The sequence below is a fragment of the Anomaloglossus baeobatrachus genome, chromosome 5 (genome assembly GCF_048569485.1).
Source record: "Anomaloglossus baeobatrachus isolate aAnoBae1 chromosome 5, aAnoBae1.hap1, whole genome shotgun sequence".
In the NCBI taxonomy this organism is placed as follows: Eukaryota; Metazoa; Chordata; class Amphibia; order Anura; family Aromobatidae; genus Anomaloglossus; species Anomaloglossus baeobatrachus.
The window spans coordinates 226,456,094-226,476,781 of NC_134357.1; the positions used below are offsets into that span (position 1 = coordinate 226,456,094).

Here is a 20,688-nt window from a genome sequence, read left to right on the forward strand (position 1 = left end):
AAATAAAAAAAAGAATAAATATTATAGATTATATACACACACACATACATATAATATATATACACATATACACACATGCATATCATATATATGTATATATATATATATATATATATATATACACATACACACACATAAAAATACATACACACACACTTATCTCTCTCTCTATTTTATATATATATATATATATATATATATATATATATATATATATATATATATTATATATATATGCACATACATATATATATATATCATACATACACACATTCATTCTTTTAGCATAAAGGATTTTATTGTGCAATAATATAAGAAAAAATATATACATAAAACAAAATTAGCTGTTGCTAGAAAGCGTGAAAATCTTTTACCTTCTTACGCTCTGTGGTGAGCACCGTTGCTTTGTCCTGAAGCTATATAAGAATAAAACAAAAAAAATAAGGCCATAAGGACAAAATAAAAAAACTACAATTGCACACCAGTTTTCTTATCAGAGGGTTTCAGATAAATGTACCTTCTGTATGATTTCTGTTGACATTCCCACAAGTTCTCCCAAATCCATTGCTTCTGCTGAACCCTATAAGGGAAAAAATGTAAATAAATTATTTCATGAATAAACAGTAGAAATACTCCATAGAACATATCCACTTACTGCTACACCTGCTTGCAGTGTAGGGTTAGTCTGCACAGAAATACCAGCTTGTGGTTTCAAGGTAGCCAAAGCTGTAAAAATAAGGAAAAAAATGAGAAAAGATGTAATTTGTTAATAAAGTTACATATTCAACACATTCACTCTGCACCCGCCTAACTTCTGAAGCACCACTGCAGGGTTTTGGGGGTTTTTTTTTTTCAGAACTGGAGTGGCACTTTAAATCTAAGCCCCTATCATATACACACCTTTCAGCAGCTTCACCTTTTACAGACACGGCTCCGTTCTCATGGTGTTATCTTGTACACTTAACTTCTGACTGGTCAGAAGTTATGCCACAAGGTCTGAATGCAAATCTATGAGAGCAAGAACGAGGCTTTCATTGAATTCAGACCTCCAGCGTGCTTCATGAAAACACTTGAGCTGCCGGCAGGTCACAAATCACAGGAGACTGATCGGAGCTGCAGCAATAGAAGATGAAGCAACTGGAAGGTGTGTATAATATAGGGGCAGGCGATTTACATTTAAGCACCACTCCAGCGTTGAAATACAAAAAAAAAACCCAACAAAACCCCATAAAAAACGCTAAAGTGGTGCTTTAAAGTGAATCTGTCAGGTGCAATATACACCCAGTACTACAAGCAGTTCTGGGTGCATATTATCATATATATTGTGCATAATCCCTGCCTGTCTCTGTATCTAGTAGGACACAAAGATATCTTTAGAAAAAGTATTTCTAAAGAACTTTTACGATATTCTAATGCGCACAAGGGCTAGTCGTAAGGGCTTTAGTTCCTGCGCTCATTCTGCCCCCTTAGCATGTTAGCACGCCGACCGGGGCACGCTAACATGCTATTCCATGCAGCATTACCAGCAGTGACGCACATACCTGTGTCCACTATCATCGCTGATCAGAATGCCCGACACTTTCGGTCATGCACAGTATGAAGCCGGGTGTACGTGTCCCGTCTTCAGAGAGGTCTAGTGTGCATGGTTGGAAGTGCCTAGACTTCTGATCAGCGGTGACAGCGGACACATGTACGTGCGTCACCGCTGATGATGCTGCATTGAATAGCATGTTAGCACACTCATTAGCATGTCATAATAGATCTTCAGAAAAGTTTTTTCTACAGATCTCTTTATGTGTCCTACTAGATACACAGATAATTAGACAGGGATTAGAAAAATGCACCCAGAACCGCTTGTGGTTCTAGGTGCAAATTGTACTTGATAAATTCCCTTTAAAGAGGGATTCTCAAGTATGCAAATTATCCCCAAACTATGGGAAAAGGAATAACTTCCGATCACTGGGGATCTGACCACTGTGACCCCATCGATCCCCAAGAACCAGGGCTCTAAAGATCCGAGTGTGAATGGAGGAGTGGTTCAGCATGTGCACTGCCACTTCACACATTCTTAGGCTTCAGACGCATGAACCAACAGACACTGACCCTCTGCTAAAGCACAATATGAACATAGTCTAAAAGGGATTCTTTCACTAGGATTTCACCGCCAAACTATACAGTGGAACCTTGGTTTACGACAACAATCTGTTCAGGGACTGTGCTTGTAAACCAAGTTACTCGTTTAGCAAAGCAAAATTTCCCATAGGAAATAATGAAAGCTCAGACAATTCATTCCACAACTTGTGCAATGTCCCCTATTGTGCCATTCCACACAAACACACACACACACACACACACACACACACCTCACCCTCCGTTCCCTTGGCAGCCTACTGGTTCTTGTAGTCCGCAGGTATGTGTATTTGTAACCATCGCGATGATGCAGGAGCTTCCGCTGTCAGTGCTTCAGCAGCACACGTCATACATACGCAGGAGCCGCTTGCCTCTGATTGGTCAGTGCGCTGCCTTTGAAGAGCGCTGACAGCAGAAGTTCCTCCATCGTCGCGATGGTTACCCGATACACATACTGTACCTGCAGACTACAAGAACCATAAGGCCGGCGATGGAAAGGAAGGTAAGGTGAGCATAATATGTGTGTGTTTGTGCGGACTACAAGAGCGGGCCAGAGCGCGGTGAAAGTACGGAAGCGGAAGTGTGTGCGGCGAGTATTTACTCGTACAGCAAAAATTGCTAGTAAACTGAGTTACAAAGTTGTGAAAAGAACAACCACTTCCAGATTTTCATTATTTTAAACTTGTCTTGCAGACTCAAAAAACCGTTTATATGGACCAAGAAGAAAAAAACGAGTCTCAAATGCAATCACATATTTTTTTGCAAAATTTATCAAAAAAGTTTATTATTATTCGAATAGAAGGAATGTTTTACAAACATTAAAAGCACAAGTACGGTCTCAAGCAAAAGGTCATGACCCGGGAATAACAGGTTCACACACCATGCTGCAGAAAAAACATGCAAATTATGGGAAAATCATAAATCTCATTGCCATTTTCAACATAAGCCGGGCTTTCAACTATATAAATTTAAGTCTAGGGCTATTTAACCCCTTAACGACCGCCGATACGCCTTTTAACGGCGGTCGGAAAAAAGGGTCTAGCGCCCCCCAGAGTCAGAAAATTTCCGGGGTCTCAGCTGCCGGGGGTAGCTGAGACCCTGGAAATCATGATTCTGGCTGGTTTTTCCGGTCCCCGCTCACCTGATGACCGGTATACACCGTATACCGATGATCAGGTTACAGTAAATGACCGCGCCGGTAAAAAATCATTTATCTCCCATCTGGCATAAACAAACATGTCAGATGGGAGATAAATCTCCTTCCACGGTCCTTTCGGGTCCCCCGGTGTCGCCAAAGTGTCCCCCCACCCCCCCTCCCTCCCGAAAATCTAACATGGCGCTGCACATACCGGCGCGCACAGCAGCGCGCCGGCCGCATTTCCCCCTTTCCTATGGTTTCTGTCGCATGTGCTATGACACATACGACAGAAACCTGCTCCCCAGGCCCTGCCAAGTCACCCCCTATCCCCACCCCGGTGTTCCCCGGTGTCCCCCGTACCTGTCAGCTCTGATCCCCCGCGGCCCCCTCCTCCGGCTCCTTCAACAGCAGACACCGGTCACACGTGCAGAGCGCGGCTGTCAGCTTCCTGTGTCTGACTCAGACGCTGTCTGCTGCTGCTGCTTGCACAGAGTCTGCAGCTGTGACCCGGGGAGGGTGGGTGCAAATTCTTTGCACCCACTCTCCTCAAATGGATGGTCTGCACTCCTAGAAAATGGGGGATACGTTCCCTGAACGTGCCCCCCATATTCTAGAAGGTCCAGAATCGCCGCGGGACTTTCACAATGGATTACAGCAGGGACCAGATTTTTTTTTTTTCTTTTCAATAAATTGGCCAAAAGAGGGAATGTTTTTGGGGAGTGTTTTTTCAAATAAATTTTTTTTTTGTTGTCAATTTTTTTTTATTATTACTGTCAATTAGTTATGTCTGGTATCAAATAGACGCCGTGACATAACTAATTGCTGGGCTTGATGCCAGGTGACATTACACATCTGGTATCAACCCCATTTATTACCCCGTTTGCCAACGCACCAGGGCGCGGGATGAGTTGGGGCGAAGCGCCAGGATTGGCGCATCTAATGGATGCGCCACTTCTGGGGCGGCTGCGGCCTGCTATTTTTAGGCTGGGAAGAGTCCAATAACCATGGCTCTTCCCACCCTGAGAATACCAGACCCAGGTGTCAGCTTCACCTTGGCTGGTGATCTAATTTGGGGGGACCCTATGTTTGTTTTTTTTTTTTTAATTATTTATTTATAAATAATTAAAAAAAAAAAAAACAGCTTGGGGAGCCCTCCAAATTGATCACCAGCCAAGGTGAAGCTGTCAGCTGTGGTTTGCAGGCTACAGCTGTCTGCTTTACCCTAGCTGGCTATCAAAAATAGGGGGGACCCCACGTCATTTATTTTAATTATTTTTTTTTTCTTTTTGGGCTAAATACAAGGCTAGGCACCCTTTAGTGCCACATGAAAGGCACTAAAGGGCGCCAGCTTAGAATATGCAGGGGGGTGGGACGTTATATATGTTTGACATCTATCCATTCATCCATTGTAGCATTTTAGGCTATGTGCCCACAATCAGGGATTGCAGCGTTTTGGGCGCAGAGTGTTTTCCCTGTGTCCATAACGCTGCGTTGTGCAGTAGAAGCACAGTGGAAGGATTTTTGGAGATCCCGTGCCCACTGGGCTTCTTTTCTCCGCAGCATAAACTGACCTGTGGCGCAGCTTCCCGAGCCTCAGCATGTCAATTTATGCTGCGGAGATGAGTGTTCTCTGCAGGTAGAATAGAACTAAAGTCCACAGCGGCCTGAACCCAAATCGTGGGCATGGGCAGCTGCGTTCTCCCGTGGACAACACTCACATCTCTGCAGGAAGGCTGACACTGTGTACTAGACGCCGTGTCGCTGGATCATGGCCACATAGCCTAACAGTGAGAAATTTGTTGCTACAGAAACATTTTTGTGAAGTACCTGCGGATTCAAAATGCTTACTATACTCCTGAATAAAATCCTTGAGGGGTCCAGTTTCCAAAATGGAGTCACTTGTGGGGGGTTTCTAATGTATAGGTACCCAAGAGGCCCTGCTAATGTGACATGGTGCGCGCAATTTATTTCAACTTTTCCAAAATTCAAATGGTGCTCCTTCCATTCCAAGCCCTCCCATATATCCAAACAGAGGTTTTTGGCCACATATGGGGTATCCCTGCGCTCACAAGAAATTGGATAACAACCTGTGGGGTCCACGTTTTGTTGTTGCCTCTTGAAAAAGTGAGAAATGTGATGCTAAAGAAACATTTTTGTGAAAAAGAAGGGAATTTTGTTTACTTACCGTAAATTCCTTTTCTTCTAGCTCCTATTGGGAGACCCAGACAATTGGGTGTATAGCTTCTGCCTCCGGAGGCCACACAAAGTACTACACTTTAAAAAGTGTAACCCCTCCCCTCTGCCTATACACCCTCCCGTGCATCACGGGCTCCTCAGTTTTGGTGCAAAAGCAGGAAGGAGGAAACTTATAAATTGGTCTAAGGTAAATTCAATCCGAAGAATGTTCGGAGAACTGAAACCATGAACCAAAAGAACAATTGAACATGAACAACATGTGTACACAAAAGAACAAACCGCCCGAGGGGCACAGGGGCGGGTGCTGGGTCTCCCAATAGGAGCTAGAAGAAAAGGAATTTACGGTAAGTAAACAAAATTCCCTTCTTCTTTGTCGCTCCATTGGGAGACCCAGACAATTGGGACGTCCAAAAGCAGTCCCTGGGTGGGTAAAAGAATACCTCGATAAAAAAAGAGTCGAAAACGACCCCCTCTTACAGGTGGGCAACCGCCGCCTGAAGGACTAGCCTACCTAGACTGGCGTCTGCCGAAGCATAGGTATGCACCTGATAGTGTTTCGTGAAAGTGTGCAGACTAGACCAGGTAGCTGCCTGACACACCTGCTGAGCCGTAGCCCGGAGCCGCAATGCCCAGGACGCACCCACGGCTCTGGTAGAATGGGCTTTCAGCCCCAAAGGAAGCGGAAGCCCAGAAGAACGGTAGGCTTCAAGAATCGGTTCTTTGATCCACCGAGCCAAAGTTGACTTGGAAGCCTGCGATCCCTTACGCTGGCCAGCGACAAGGACAAAGAGGGCATCTGAACGGCGCAAGGGCGCCGTGCGAGACACGTAGAGCCGGAGTGCTCTCACCAGATCTAATGAGTGCAAATCCTTTTCACATTGGTGAATTGGATGAGGGCAAAATGAAGGTAAGGAGATATCCTGATTAAGATGAAAAGGGGATACCACCTTAGGGAGAAATTCCGGGACCGGACGCAGAACCACCTTATCCTGGTGAAAAACCAGGAAGGGGGCTTTGCATGACAGCGCTGCCAGCTCCGACACTCTACGGAGCGATGTAACTGCCACTAGAAATGCCACCTTCTGCGAAAGACGTGATAAAGAGACATCCCGCAGCGGCTCGAAAGGTGGTTTCTGAAGAGCCGCTAGCACCCTGTTAAGGTCCCAGGGTTCCAGCGGACGCTTGTAAGGTGGGACTATGTGGCAAACTCCCTGCAGGAACGTGCGGACCTGCGGAAGCCGGGCTAGACGCTTTTGAAAAAATACGGATAGCGCCGATACTTGTCTCTTGAGAGAACCGAGAGACAAACCCTTGTCCATTCCGGATTGAAGGAATGAAAGAAAAGTGGGTAAGGCAAAGGGCCAGGGAGAAAAACCATTATCAGAGCACCAGGATAAGAAGATCCTCCAAGACCTGTGATAGATCTTGGCGGACGTTGGTTTCCTGAACTGTCTCATAGTGGCAATGACATCTTGAGATAACCCTGAGGACGCTAGGAGCCAGGACTCAATGGCCACACAGTCAGGTTGAGGGCCGCAGAATTCAGATGGAAAAACGGCCCTTGTGACAGCAAGTCTGGGCGGTCTGGGAGCGCCCACGGTTGACCCACCGTGAGATGCCACAGATCCGGGTACCACGACCGCCTCGGCCAATCTGGGGCGACGAGAATGGCGCGACGACAGTCTGACCTGATTTTGCGCAGCACTCTGGGCAGCATCGCCAGAGGAGGAAATACATAGGGCAGTCGAAACTGCGACCAATCCTGAACTAATGCGTCCGCCGCCAGAGCTCTGTGATCTTGAGACCGGGCCATGAATGCCGGGACTTTGTTGTTGTGCCGTGACGCCATGAGATCGACGTCCGGCGTTCCCCAGCGGCGACAGATCTCTCGAAACACGTCTGGGTGAAGAGACCATTCCCCCGCGTCCATGCCCTGTCGACTGAGAAAATCTGCTTCCCAGTTTTCTACGCCCGGGATGTGAACTGCGGAGATGGTGGAAGCTGTGGCTTCCACCCACTGCAGAATCCGTCGGACTTCCTGGAAGGCTTGACGACTGCGAGTGCCGCCTTGGTGGTTGATGTATGCGACGGCAGTGGCGTTGTCCGACTGGATCCGGATCTGCCTGCCCTCCAGCCACCGATGAAAAGGCCAATAGGGCTAGATACACTGCCCTTATCTCCAGAATATTGATCTGAAGGGATGACTCTATCGGAGTCCAGGTTCCCTGAGCCCTGTGGTGAAGAAAAACCGCCCCCCACCCTGACAGGCTCGCGTCCGTGGTGACCACAGCCCAGGTGGGGGGTAGGAAGGATTTTCCCTGCGACAGAGAGTCGGGAAGGAGCCACCACTGAAGTGACGTCTTGGTTGCAAGGGAAAGAGAGATGTTCCTGTCGAGGGAAGTCGACCTCCTGTCCCATTTGCGGAGAATGTCCCACTGGAGTGGCCGCAGATGGAATTGCGTGAAGGGCACTGCCTCCATCGCTGCCACCATCTTCCCCAGGAAGTGCATGAGGCGCCTCAAGGGGTGTGACTGACCCCGAAGAAGAGATTGCACCCCTGCCTGCAGCAAAAGCTGTTTGTCCAGCGGTAGCATGACTACTGCTGACTGAGTATGAAACTCCATCCCAAGGTACGTCAGTGATTGGGTCGGTGTCAACTTGGATTTTGGGAAGTTGATGATCCACCCGAACTGCTGGAGAGTCGCCAGAGCGACGGAAAGGCTGTTTTGACACGCCATCTGAGAGGGTGCCCTGACCAGAAGATCGTCTAAGTAGGGAATCACCGAGTGGCCCTGAGAATGCAGGACCGCCACAACAGATGCCATGACCTTGGTGAACACCCTTGGGGCTGTCGCCAGGCCGAAAGGCAAATCCACGAACTGAAGGTGTTCGTCCCCGATGGCGAAACGCAGAAAGCGTTGATGTTCGGGTGCGATCGGCACATGGAGATAAGCATCCTTGATGTCGATCGATGCTAGGAAGTCTCCTTGTGACATTGAAGCGATGACCGAGCGGAGAGATTCCATCCGAAACCGTCTGGTGCTCACATGTCTGTTGAGCAGTTTGAGGTCCAGAACGGAACGGAACGAGCCGTCCTTCTTTGGCACCACAAACAAGTTGGAGTAAAAGCCGCGACCATGTTCCTGGGGGGGGGGAACAGGGATCACAACTCCTTCTGTCTTCAGAGCGTTCACCGCCTGAAAAAGTGCATCGGCTCGCTCGGGGGGCGGAGAGGTTCTGAAGAAACGAGTCGGGGGACGAGAGCTGAACTCTATCCTGTAACCGTGAGACAGAATGTCTCTCACCCATCGGTCTTGAACATGTGGCCACCAGGTGTCGCAAAAGCGGGAGAGCCTGCCACCGACCGAGGATGCGGTTCGGGGATGCCGAGAGTCATGAGGAGGCCGCCTTGGAAACAGTGCCTCCTGCGGCCTTTTGGGGCCGTGACTTGGACCGCCACGCATAGGAGTTCCTTTGGCCTTTCTCCGGCCTGTTGGACAAAGAGGTTTGGGGCTTGGCGGAGGGACGAAAGGACCGAAACCTCGATTGTATTTTCCGTTGCTGAGGTCTCTTCGGTTTGGACTGGGGTAAGGAGGAGTCCTTTCCCTTGGATTCCTTAATAATCTCATCCAATCGTTCGCCAAACAAACGGTCGCCAGAAAACGGCAAACCGGTTAAGAACCTCTTGGAAGCAGAGTCTGCCTTCCATTCGCGCAGCCACATGGCCCTGCGGACTGCCACAGAGTTAGTGGATGCCACAGCTGTACGGCTAGCAGAGTCTAGGACTGCGTTCATGGCGTAGGAAGAAAAAGCTGACGCTTGAGAAGTCAAAGACGCAACTTGCGGAGCAGAATTGCGTGTGACAGCATTAATCTCAGCCAGACAAGCTGAGATAGCTTGGAGTGCCCACACGGCTGCAAAGGCCGGGGCAAAAGACGCGCCCGTGGCCTCATAGATGGACTTCACCAGGAGCTCTATCTGCCTGTCAGTGGCATCCTTTAGAGATGAGCCATCTGCTACCGATACCACAGATCTAGCCGCCAATCTGGAGACTGGGGGATCCACCTTGGGACATTGAGCCCAACCCTTAACTACGTCAGAGGGGAAGGGGTAACGTGTGTCAGTAAGGCGCTTAGTAAAGCGCTTGTCCGGAACTGCTCTGGGCTTCTGGACAGCATCTCTGAAGTTAGAGTGATCGAAAAACGCACTCCGCGTACGTTTAGGGAACCGAAACTGGTGTTTCTCCTGCTGAGAAGTCGACTCCTCTACAGGTGGCGGCGGGGGAGATATATCTAACACCTGGTTGATGGACGAGATAAGGTCATTTACTATGGCGTCCCCTTCAGGTGTATCAAGATTGAGAGCAACGTCAGGTTCAGAGCCCTGAGCTGCGACGTCCGCCTCGTCCTCCAGAGAGTCCTCAAGCTGGGAACCCGAGCAGCGTAAAGAAGTCGGGGAAGATTCCCAGCGGGCCTGCTTAGCCGGTCTGGGACTGTGGTCCAGGCCGGAGTCCTCCACATGAGACCTAGGGCCCCCCCTGGGAACGTGCTGCGGCGCGGGCAGAGAGGGGCCTGGAGGCGAAGATCCAACAGGGCCCGGGGCCTGTGGAAGGACCGGTCTGGACTGCAAAGCTTCAAGCAGCTTGGCAGACCATTTGTCCATAGACTGAGCCATGGATTGTGAGAGTGATTCAGATAGTTTTTCAGCAAAAACTGCAAACTCTGTCCCTGCCGCCTGGACAGGGGGAGCAAGGGGTTCTACCTGAGCCGAGGGGCCCACTAGTGACCGAGGCTCCGGCTGAGCAAGTAAAACAGGGGTTGAGCATTGCTCACAGTGTGGGTAGGTGGAACCCGCAGGCAACTTAGCCGCACAAGAGGTACAGGACGCAAAATAACCCTGTGCCTTGGCACCCTTGCTCCTTGTGGACGACATGCTGTTGTCTCCTAGGAGAGTGATCACTGAGGGTATATGGGAAAGGGTATACAGCCCGACCAAACAGAAATATATAATATATATATAGTAACTATTCCGGCACCCTAAGGGGGCCAGCACCGGGTGACCGGTGTGGCTTACCGACCGCTAAAAAGCGGAGTGTGTGTCCTCCAGATTCCCTGCCTTAGGTCTCCCAGCGTTGCAGAGCTCTTTCCTGGAAATCCTCCACAGGCAGAATGCCAAAAAATGGCTGCCGGAGCTCTCTGGGGAGGAGTGGGGCCGTGGGCGGCGCTAGAAAAGTGCGGGAATCTGGAGTCCCCACAGTGATCAGTGAGGGGGGAGGAGACATACAGGATGCTCCGGCCCTCACAACCGACGTCAGGTCGGCAGTCCCGCCCTTACCCCTGATAGACAGGCCCGGGGGCGGGAGTTTTGCTACTAGGCCGCAATTGAAGCCGGGGACTAAATTTAAGACCGTGGCCGACAAACAGGCGCGGTCGGCGCGGAAGTCCGCCGGCCGTCACAAATAAGCAGCTGCTGCAGCGTCCGGGATGAAGGCGCTCCATGCACATCCCCCATGGGGGTACAGAGTACCTTAGTGATGCAGGGCCCGGTCCCTGAAGATAATAAGCTCCTGTCCGACAGATTCCCACAGGGGCTGCGGAGGGAGCACGGTCCCAGTGAATGGATGACCGCTCAGGATCCCACTTCTCCCAGAGCCGCTAAGGGATGGTGAAGGAGACGGCATGAGGCTCCGGCCTTTGTACCCACAATGGGTACCTCAACCTTAACAGCACCGCCGACGTAGTGGGGTGAGAAGGGAACATGCCGGGGGCCCCGTGGGGGCCCACTTTTCTTCCAACCGATATAACTAAAATGAGAATGCATGAGTGGATGTGTGCCTCCTTCCACACAAAGCATAAAACTGAGGAGCCCGTGATGCACGGGATGGTGTATAGGCAGAGGGGAGGGGTTACACTTTTTAAAGTGTAGTACTTTGTGTGGCCTCCGGAGGCAGAAGCTATACACCCAATTGTCTGAATCTCCCAATGGAGCGACAAAGAAAATGAAAATTTTCAATATGGCAACCTAAGCTTATCAAATTCTGTGAAGTATTCGTGGATTCAAAATGCTCAATATACACCTAGATAAAAGCCTTGAGGTGTCTTGATTCCAGAATGGGGTTTCTTGTGGGGGGGCCTCCACTGTTTAGGCACTTTAGGGGTTTTCCAAATGCGACATAGCGTCCACTAATTATTCCAGCCAAATGTTCAGTCAAATTGCACTCCTTCCCTTCCAAGACCTGCCGTGTGCCCAAACAGTTGATTTCCACCACATATAAGATATCACCAAACTCAGGAGAAATTGCACAATACATTTCATGGTGATTTTTTTCCTGTTACCCTTGTGATAAAAAAAGCTACCTGGTTGAAGTAACAATTTTGTGGTAAAATTTTATTTTTTTATTTTCATGGCTCAACGTTATAAACTTCTGTGAAGCACCTGGGGGTTCAGGGTACTCACCAAACATCTAGATAAATTCCTTGAGGGGCCTAGTTTTCAATATGGGGTCACTTGTGGTGTTTTTTTTGCTGTTTACGTACCTTAGGGGTCCTCCAAATGCAACATGGTGCCCGCAAGCTTTTTCAGCCAAATTTCCTTTCCAAAATTCAAATATTGCTCCTTTCGTTCCAAGCCCTCCCATTTGTCCATACATAGGTTTCAGACCACATGTGAGGTATCACCGTGCTCATAAAAAAGTGGGTAACAAACATTTGGGTCAAATTTTTGGAATTAACTCTTGAAAAAGTGAGAGAATTGATGCTAAAGCAACATTTTTGAGAAAAAAATTACAATTTTCAATATGACAAAGTAACGTTATCAAAATCTGTGAAGTACCTGTGGGTCCAAAATGCTCAGTATACCCCTCGATAGAAGCCTTAAGGGGTCTAGTTTCCAAAATGGGGTCACTTGAGGGGGGTTCCTGCTGTTTAGGTACCTTAGGGGATCTGTAAAAGCAACATGGTGCCCGCAATCTGTTTCAGCCAACTTTGCTTTCCAAAATTCAAATATTGCTCCTTTCATTCCGAGCCCTCCCATTTACCCAAACAAAGGTTTCTGACCACATGTGGGGTATCGGCGCGCTCATAAGAAAGTGGGTAACAAAGTGTGAGGTCCAATTTTTGGTGTTACCTCTTGAAAAAGTAAGAAAATTAGTGCTAAAGTAACATTTTTAGGTAAAATGTTAATTTTTATTTTTTTTCATTCCACATTACTTTAGTTCCTGTGAAGCACCTGAAGGGTTAATAAACTTCTTGAATCTAGTTTTGAGTACCTTGAGGGGTGCAGGTTTTAGAATGGTGTCACTTTTGGGTATTTTCTGTCACCCAGGCCTCTCAAAGTCACATCAAATGGGATGTGGTCCCTAAAAAAAATGGTTTTGTAAATTTTGTTGAAAAAATGGGAAATTGCTGATGAACTTTGACCCCTTCTAACTTCCTAACCCCAAAAAAATTTGTTTCAAAAATTGCGCTGATCTAAAGTAGACATGTAGGAAATGTTATTTATTAACTATTTTGTGTGACATAACTCTCCAGTTTATGGGCATAAAAATTAAAAGTTTGAAAATTGCAAAATTTTTAATTTTTTTGTCAAATTTCAGATTTTTTCACAAATAAAATAAAAAAATATCATCCTAAATTTACCTCTAACATGAAGCCCAATATGTCACGAAAAAACATTCTCAGAATCACCGGGATCCATTGAAGCGTTCCAGAGTTATAACCTTATAAAGTGACACTGGTCAAAATTGCAAAAAATGGCCTGGGCATTAAGTACAAATCTGGCTTCGACCTTAAGGGGTTAAACATTAGATGTGCAGAAAAATAAATATTGACCAGTGTGTCTAATTTTTCTAAATCTCTCCTGCACATGCAAGGGTTAATCCACCATTTTATTCTAGTTTATTCAGTCTGTTCTGTGGATATATATATACACAAACATGTGTTAACAATCAGCAAGCTGTCTCCTACACACACAAGGATTAATCCACCATTTTGTTTTCCTTTACTCAGATTAGTCTGTAGGGGAATATGCACCTGTGTGTTTGGCAGACAGCAATAGTATCCTCTGTAAATTAGTAGTTTTAATCCATACTGCCATTTAAATATGAATGGAAAGTAAGGGGTTACTCCTTGCTTGCCTGTCATCATTCACAGGGAAAACTCTTATGCAAAAGATCTCACACATGTAAGTGCTCCACTATAAGGCTCTGTGCGCACTGGGAAATGGAATTTCCTTGAGAAAATTCCGCATGCTCTCAAAGATTACCGCACTTGCGGTAAAAAAAAACGCGGCAAACCACACCCGAAAACCGCATGCGGTTTGCTGCGGTTTCACCACGGTATTGTTCGCGGTATTGCCGCGGTTTTGCCGCGTGCGGGTTGGGATGTGCTTTATTGCATTCAATGCAATAAAGCACATTGAAAAAAAAAAAGTAATTTAATTCTGAGATGGTAGATAGATAGACAGAAGAATAGATAGAGGGATAGATAGATTGACAGATAGATAGAGGACAGATCGCAACATTTCCCACGGTCGGCAGTGAGTTCACATTACCGGCTGTGGGAAATGACCGGTAATTACCTCTGCTGTCTGCTGCATTCATTCAGCGCTGTGTCTGTGACAGTCGCGGCTGGATGTAAGCACCGCAGGACGTCGGAGCTGTGGATTACGCCGGAGCTTTGGTGCGGGAGGGGTTAATAAAATGGTGAACGAGGCTTGTTTGTTTTATTTAAAATAAAGGATTTTTCTGTGTGTGTGTTTTATTCACTTTACTTACGGGTTGATCATGTCAGCTGTCTCATAGACGCTGCCATGATCAAGCCTGGAGTTAATGGCGGTGGTCCCCCACCATCATTAACCCCTTGTATTACCCTGCTGCCACTGCTACACAGCGGCAGGAAGAGCCGGGGACACGCTGGTGCTGCCGCATAATGCATGCTGCGACAGTGCCGGGGCAGCTGCGGCTGATATTCTCGGCTGCGGGAGGGGGGAGTGAGGCGGGGGACATTAACCCTGCCCCTCTCCCTCCCCAGCCTGAGAATACCGGGCCGCCGCTGTGTGCTTACCTCGGCTGGAAGGTAAATATACAGCGGAGCCCACGTTCTTTGTTTTCTATATTTCCGTTTTCTTTCTATGTGTGTTCTATGTGTCTGTGTTCTGTGTCTATCTGTGTCTGTGATGTCTGTGTGTTTGTGTTTACTCTCTGCTCCGCTTCCTCTTCCTGTAATGACATCACTTCCCTGCAAAACCGCAGGCAAGCGATGTACATTACCGGAGGTAAACCGCGAAATACCGCAGGGAATAACGCAGGAAAACGCAGTGAACCGCACAGAATTTGCTTCCTGCGTTATTCCCTGCGGGATTTCACGATTAATTTGGAGTCAATGTAGTGAAATCCCGCAGCGACGTGCGGAAAAGAATTGACATGCAATTGTTTTTGCTGCGGGAATCCCGCAGCAAAACATGCAGCTGTCAAATTCCGCCCAGTGCGCACAGGATTTTTTTTGCCCATAGGTTTTGCTGGTGATTCACTGGAGAGTTGTTATGAACATTTTCTGCAGCGAAACATGCAGCAAAACCGCAAAACATCCGCGGCAAAATCCGGTAAGTGCGCACAGGGCCTAACAGCCTTACTGAAAGTACAATAGAGCTCCTCACATGAGGGCTTGTGGATCAGCAGCCCATATTAAGCCCAGTTTCCTAGCCCACACCTACAGACTAGTCTGAGTAAAGCAAAACAAAATGGTGGATTAACTCTTGTGTGTGTGTAGGAGACAGCTTGCTGACATGTTTGTGCATATATATATATCCACAGAACAGACTGAATAAACTAGAATAAAATGGTGGATTAACCCTTGCATGTGCAGGAGAGATTTAGAAAAATTAGACACACTGGTCAATATTTATTTTTCTGCACATCTAATGTTTAAATAGCCCTAGACTTAAATTTATATAGTTGAAAGCCCGGCTTATGTTGAAAATGGCATGAGATTTATGAGTTACAAAGTTACAGCAAGCTTTGCTCGTATATTGAAATACTCGCACACCAAGTTACTCGTAAACCAAGGGTTCCGCTGCATGTCCATATAGCACTTTCAAAGTCAAGTCCAGTAAGTCATTTACCTGGGAAGTCTGACCCTCTTATCGAGAAATCCAATTTTGAATTGATATGGTAGCATGGTCTCCTAGAGCTCAAGTAAGGCTGGTTTCACACAACCGTTTTTTTTTTTTTTTTGTAGTAGGGCACAATCCGGTAAAAACCAGAAAGAATGGATCCAGCGTGTTGCCGCCGGATCCGTTCTTTCCCCCATAGACTTGTATTAGCGCCGGATTGTGCCGCATGGCCTTGCGTTGCATCAGCTTTTGCCAGATCCGGCGTAAATAGCTAATCTGGCGGCCGGGTGGAACGCTGATTGTAGTGTTTATTTTTTTTTTGTCTCCGGCACAAAACCGGACCATGCTGGATCCGGCGCCGTGCGGCATGTTATAGAATGACAGGCTATGTGCGCCTGATCCAGGGGCTTCCGGCAAAAGATGGAAATAGGGTCCGGATCGTATTTTTTTTTTTTTTTTTTACAACTGAGTATGCCCAGAGGAGGTAGAAATGGTTTTCCGGTCTCTCTCGTCGGTCGGTCTCTCTCACCGGTCTCCCCCTCTCACCCAGTCTCTCATACTCACCGATCACCAGCACGGCGTTGCACAGCTTTTACATTGCTGCCGCGACTTCTCCTGCTTTGAAAATGCCGGCTGCTCATTATTCCATCTCTTATTCACTGCTTCACCTGCCCACCGGAGCCTGTGATTGGTTGCAGTCAGACACGCCCCCACACTGAGTGACAGCTGTCTCACTTCAACCAATCACAGCCGCAGGTGGGTGGCTCTATATCGTGCAGTAAAATACATACATTTTTAAAAAAAACGACATGCGGTCCCCCCCCAATTTTGATACCAGCCAAGATAAAGCCACACGGCTGAAGGCTGGTATTCTCAGGATGGGGAGCCCCCCAGCCTAAAAGTATCAGTCAGCAGCCGCCCGGAATTGCCACATCCATTAGTCCCGGGACTCTACCCGGCTCATCCCGAATTGCCCTGGTGCGGTGGCAATCGGGGTAATAAGGAGTTAATGGCAGCCCATAGCTGCCACTAAGTCCTAGGTTAATCATAGCAGGCATCTATGAGACAACCCCCATGATTAATCTGTAAGTTAAAGAAAATAAAGACGTGCACCCAAAAGAATCCTTCATTTGGAATAAAAGAAAAAAAAACAAAAAAACACAAAAACAAAAACCACCCTCTTTCATCACTTAATTAATCCCCAAATACCCCTCCAGGTCGGGCGTAATCCACACGAGGTCCCACGACGCTTTCAGCTCTGCTACATGGGGAGCTGACAGGAGCGGCCACAGACCACAACCATATCTATCAGCTCCACGCAGCAACTGAAGTGAGTTGCACTATCAGCGGTGACGTCACTCAGGTTACCCGCGGCCACAGCTCTCAGGTGGAGGACTCCAGCGGCCAGCTGAGTGACGACACCGCTGATCGTGCGGCTCACTTCAGTCACTCAGGTTACCCGCGGCCACAGCTGGATTCTTGGTACAAACTGCTACAACGGATCCGTTTTTTTACCAGATCCGTCACATCAGTTTTTACAGAATGTGCGCTGGATCCGTTTCAATAGGCACACACCGAATTATGTCTGATGGCAAAAACTAGATGTGTGAAAGTAGCCTAACATTGTTATACCATGTGAGCACTGCAGCCAAATCAGAAACTGCTAATGGACTGCAGTTCACACTCTGGGGAATCTAGTATTCAAGAAGGGGTTGTACAAGTTTTGTGCAATACACATTGAGCAATTATTACAGCTCAAACTGATCATTTTGAGTTTTACTTGTAAATAGCCTTTAAAAGCAAAAACCATGTACCTTCACGTGCAGCTGTTACTTCCTTAGTAAGACGGGCTATGACACGACAAGCAGCATCATGCTGGTAGAGAGCATGAGAAAGTTCTTGGCGAGTAGTCTGTAGCTGCTGCCGCAGAGTGAAGCTATGAAGCATTACTGCATCCTAATCACGAGAATAAAAATAAAAAAAATAAATATATATAGGAAATCAAAAATCTACATACACGAAAATCAAAAGAAAAGAAAGCCAAGAGGATAATAATTCAAAATTAAAAAGCAAACTTCCGTTCTCGTCACTTACTCTGTAAATAGAGATACCTACATGGGACAGGATGTAAATGCATTTGAGTTGCAAGAAAACAAACAAACAAAAAAAAAAAACAAGAGCAAAAAAAGTTGCCACAACACGTTCTTACAACTCTGGGTAAAACTCACCCACTCATCCTGCAGTGACTTGAGAATTGCTGGGATACTTGTAGCTGAAGGAGGCTTTGGGCGAATCGGGTGAGCAACTAAGGGAAGTACACAGAAATTAAATACAGCATATGTTATATTATATATAATATGAGATTGAAATACTTCTCAACTTGTTGACAAACCATTAATTTATAGTGAAAATGTACAAGCTTTTTTGTTTGCCATAAACCAGATGAAAAAAAAGAGAATTTTGTTACTTACCGTAAATTCTTTTTCTTATAGTTCCGTATTGGGAGACCCAGACCATGGGTGTTTAGCTTCTGCCTCCGGAGGACACATAAAGTACTACACTTAAAAGTGTAGCTCCTCCCTCTGAGCTTATACACCCCCTGGTAGTCAGTCCTAGCCAGTTTAGTGCAAAAGCTGAAGGAGAATAGCCACCCACAAGTAGAACAGAGTAAGAACCGGAACAACCGGAGACTCTGTCCACGACAACAGCCGGTGATAACACACGGAACAAGAAAATTGCCAACAGGCAACAGGGAGGGAGCTGGGTCTCCCAATACGGAACTATAAGAAAAAGAATTTACGGTAAGTAACAAATTTCTCTTTTTCTTTATCGTTCCTTTGGGAGACCCAGACCATGGGACGTTCCAAAGCTGTCCCTGGGTGGGAATAAACAGAAAAAAACTAAGAAGTAGGCGGAGCCTAACTTCACAAGTGGGCGACAGCCGCCTGAAGGATGCGTCTGCCCAAGCTCACATCTGCCGAAGCATGAGCATGCACTTGGTAGTGCTTCGAAAAGGTATGCAGGCTAGTCCAAGTGGCAGCCTGACAGACTTGTTGAGCCGTAGCCTGGTGCCTAAAAGCCCAAGAGGCACCGACAGCTCTGGTCGAGTGTGCTTTGATCCCCGGCAGGGGAGGCACCTCAGTACTCTGGTAGGCGTCCGAAATGGTCGATCTAATCCAACGGGCCAAGGTCGGCTTAGAAGCAGAGAGACCCTTGCGCCGCCCTGTGGTTAGCACAAAAAGAAAGCTGCACCGCCTAAGCGCAGCGGTGCGAGACACATAAATCCGGAGAGCACGCACCAGATCTAGAGTATGTAGCGCTTTCTCAAAGCGATGAACAGGGGCCGGACAGAAGGAAGGCAAGGAAATATCCTGGTTAAGGTGGAAGGGAGAGACCACCTTAGGAAGAAAGTCCGGGGTCGGACGGAGAACTACCTTGTTTTGGTGAAAAACCAAAAAAGGTGACTCCGAGGAGAGCGCAGCCAAATCAGAGACTCTCCTGAGAGAAGTTATGGCAACTAGAAAGGCCACCTTTTGAGAAAGACGATACAAAGAAACCTCCCTAAGGGGCTCGAAAGGGGGTTTCTGCAATACCGTGAGGACCAAGTTAAGGTCCCAGGGATCCAAGGGCCGCCGATAAGGCGGAATGATGTGAGACGCACCTTGCATGAAGGTGCGGATCTGAGCCAGCCGGGCGAGACGCCGCTGGAACAGCACTGATCGAGCTGAGGCTTGTCCGTTGAGAGAGTTGAGGGACAGTCCTAGCTGCAGACCGGACTGTAAAAAAGACAGAAGGGTCGGCAACGAAAATGGCCAAGGAGAATGGCCGGAAGAGCGACACCAGGACAGGAAAATTTTCCAAGTCCTGTGATAGATCTTGACGGAGGAAGACTTACGGGCCCGAGTCATAGTGGAGATAACTTCAGGAGGAATACCAGAAGCCGTCAAAATCCAGGACTCAAGAGCCACGCCGTCAATTTGAGTGCCGCAGAATTCGGGCGGAAAAACGGACCTTGCGAGAGCAGGTCTGGACGGTCCGGAAGATGCCACGGCATCTCCACGGACAGTTGGAGCAGGTCCGGATACCAAGCTCGCCTGGGCCAGTCCGGTGCAATGAGGATGACTCGACGGCCCTCCATTCTGATCTTGCGCAGGACTCTGGGCAAGAGAGCTAGAGGGGGAAACACGTAGGACAGACGAAACTGGGACCAGTCTTGAACCAGAGCGTCCGCGGCGAAGGCCTGAGGATCGTGGGAGCGAGCCACGTAAACCGGAACCTTGTTGTTGTGACGGGATGCCATTAGGTCCACGTCCGGAGTGCCCCACTTGCGGCAGATTGACAGAAACACTGCCAGGTGCAGAGACCACTCGTCACCGTCCACGGATTGACGGCTGAGATAATCTGCCTCCCAGTTTTCTACGCCAGGGATGTGGACTGCGGATATGGTGGACTTGGAGTCCTCCGCCCATTGAAGAATGCGTTGGACCTCCAACATTGCCAGGCGGCTGCGTGTCCCGCCTTGGTGATTGATGTAGGCAACCGCTGTCGCGTTGTCTGACTGGACTCGAATGTGCCTGCCCGCCAACAGGTGGTGAAAGGCTAGGAGAGCTAGAAGCAAAGCTCTGGTTTCCAGCACATTGATTGAAAGGGCTGACTCGGACGGAGGCCAAGTGCCCTGTGCTCTGTGGTGGAGATGTACCGCCCCCCAGCTGGATAGGCTGGCATCCGTGGTGAGAATCACCCAGGACGGAGTCAGGAAGGAGCGCCCTTGGGACAGGGAGAGGGGGTCGAAGCCACCACTGAAGAGAGCTCCTGGTCCGTGGCGACAGAGCCACTAACCTCTGTAAGGAGGAAGGCCGCTTGTCCCAACAGCGGAGAATGTCCAGCTGCAGAGGACGCAGATGGGACTGGGAAAAGGGAACCGCCTCCATGGAGGCCACCATTTGACCCAGCACCTGCATCAGGCGCCTGAGGGAATAACGGCGGGGCCTCAGGAGAGAGCGCACCGCTAGCCGGAGAGACTGCTGTTTGATTAAGGGCAACTTCACAAGTGCCGGCAAAGTCTCGAACTGCATCCCTAGGTACGTGAGACTCTGGGTCGGAGTCAGAGTGGA

At 48.1% G+C, this 20,688-nt stretch overlaps 1 protein-coding gene across 1 annotated transcript in view; it reads right to left on the bottom strand.

The window, feature by feature from the left end:
- The window catches only part of PRPF19 (pre-mRNA processing factor 19), a 188,489-nt gene that overhangs the window by 134,617 nt on the left and 33,184 nt on the right, over window positions 1–20,688 (bottom strand). The window contains exons 3-7 of the mRNA XM_075347335.1: window positions 17,803–17,879; window positions 17,389–17,530; window positions 656–726; window positions 518–580; window positions 375–416 (exon numbers count right to left, since the gene is read on the bottom strand). Of these exons, the coding sequence (XP_075203450.1) occupies window positions 375–416; window positions 518–580; window positions 656–726; window positions 17,389–17,530; window positions 17,803–17,879 (395 nt within the window). The remainder of the gene's footprint in view (window positions 1–374; window positions 417–517; window positions 581–655; window positions 727–17,388; window positions 17,531–17,802; window positions 17,880–20,688) is intronic.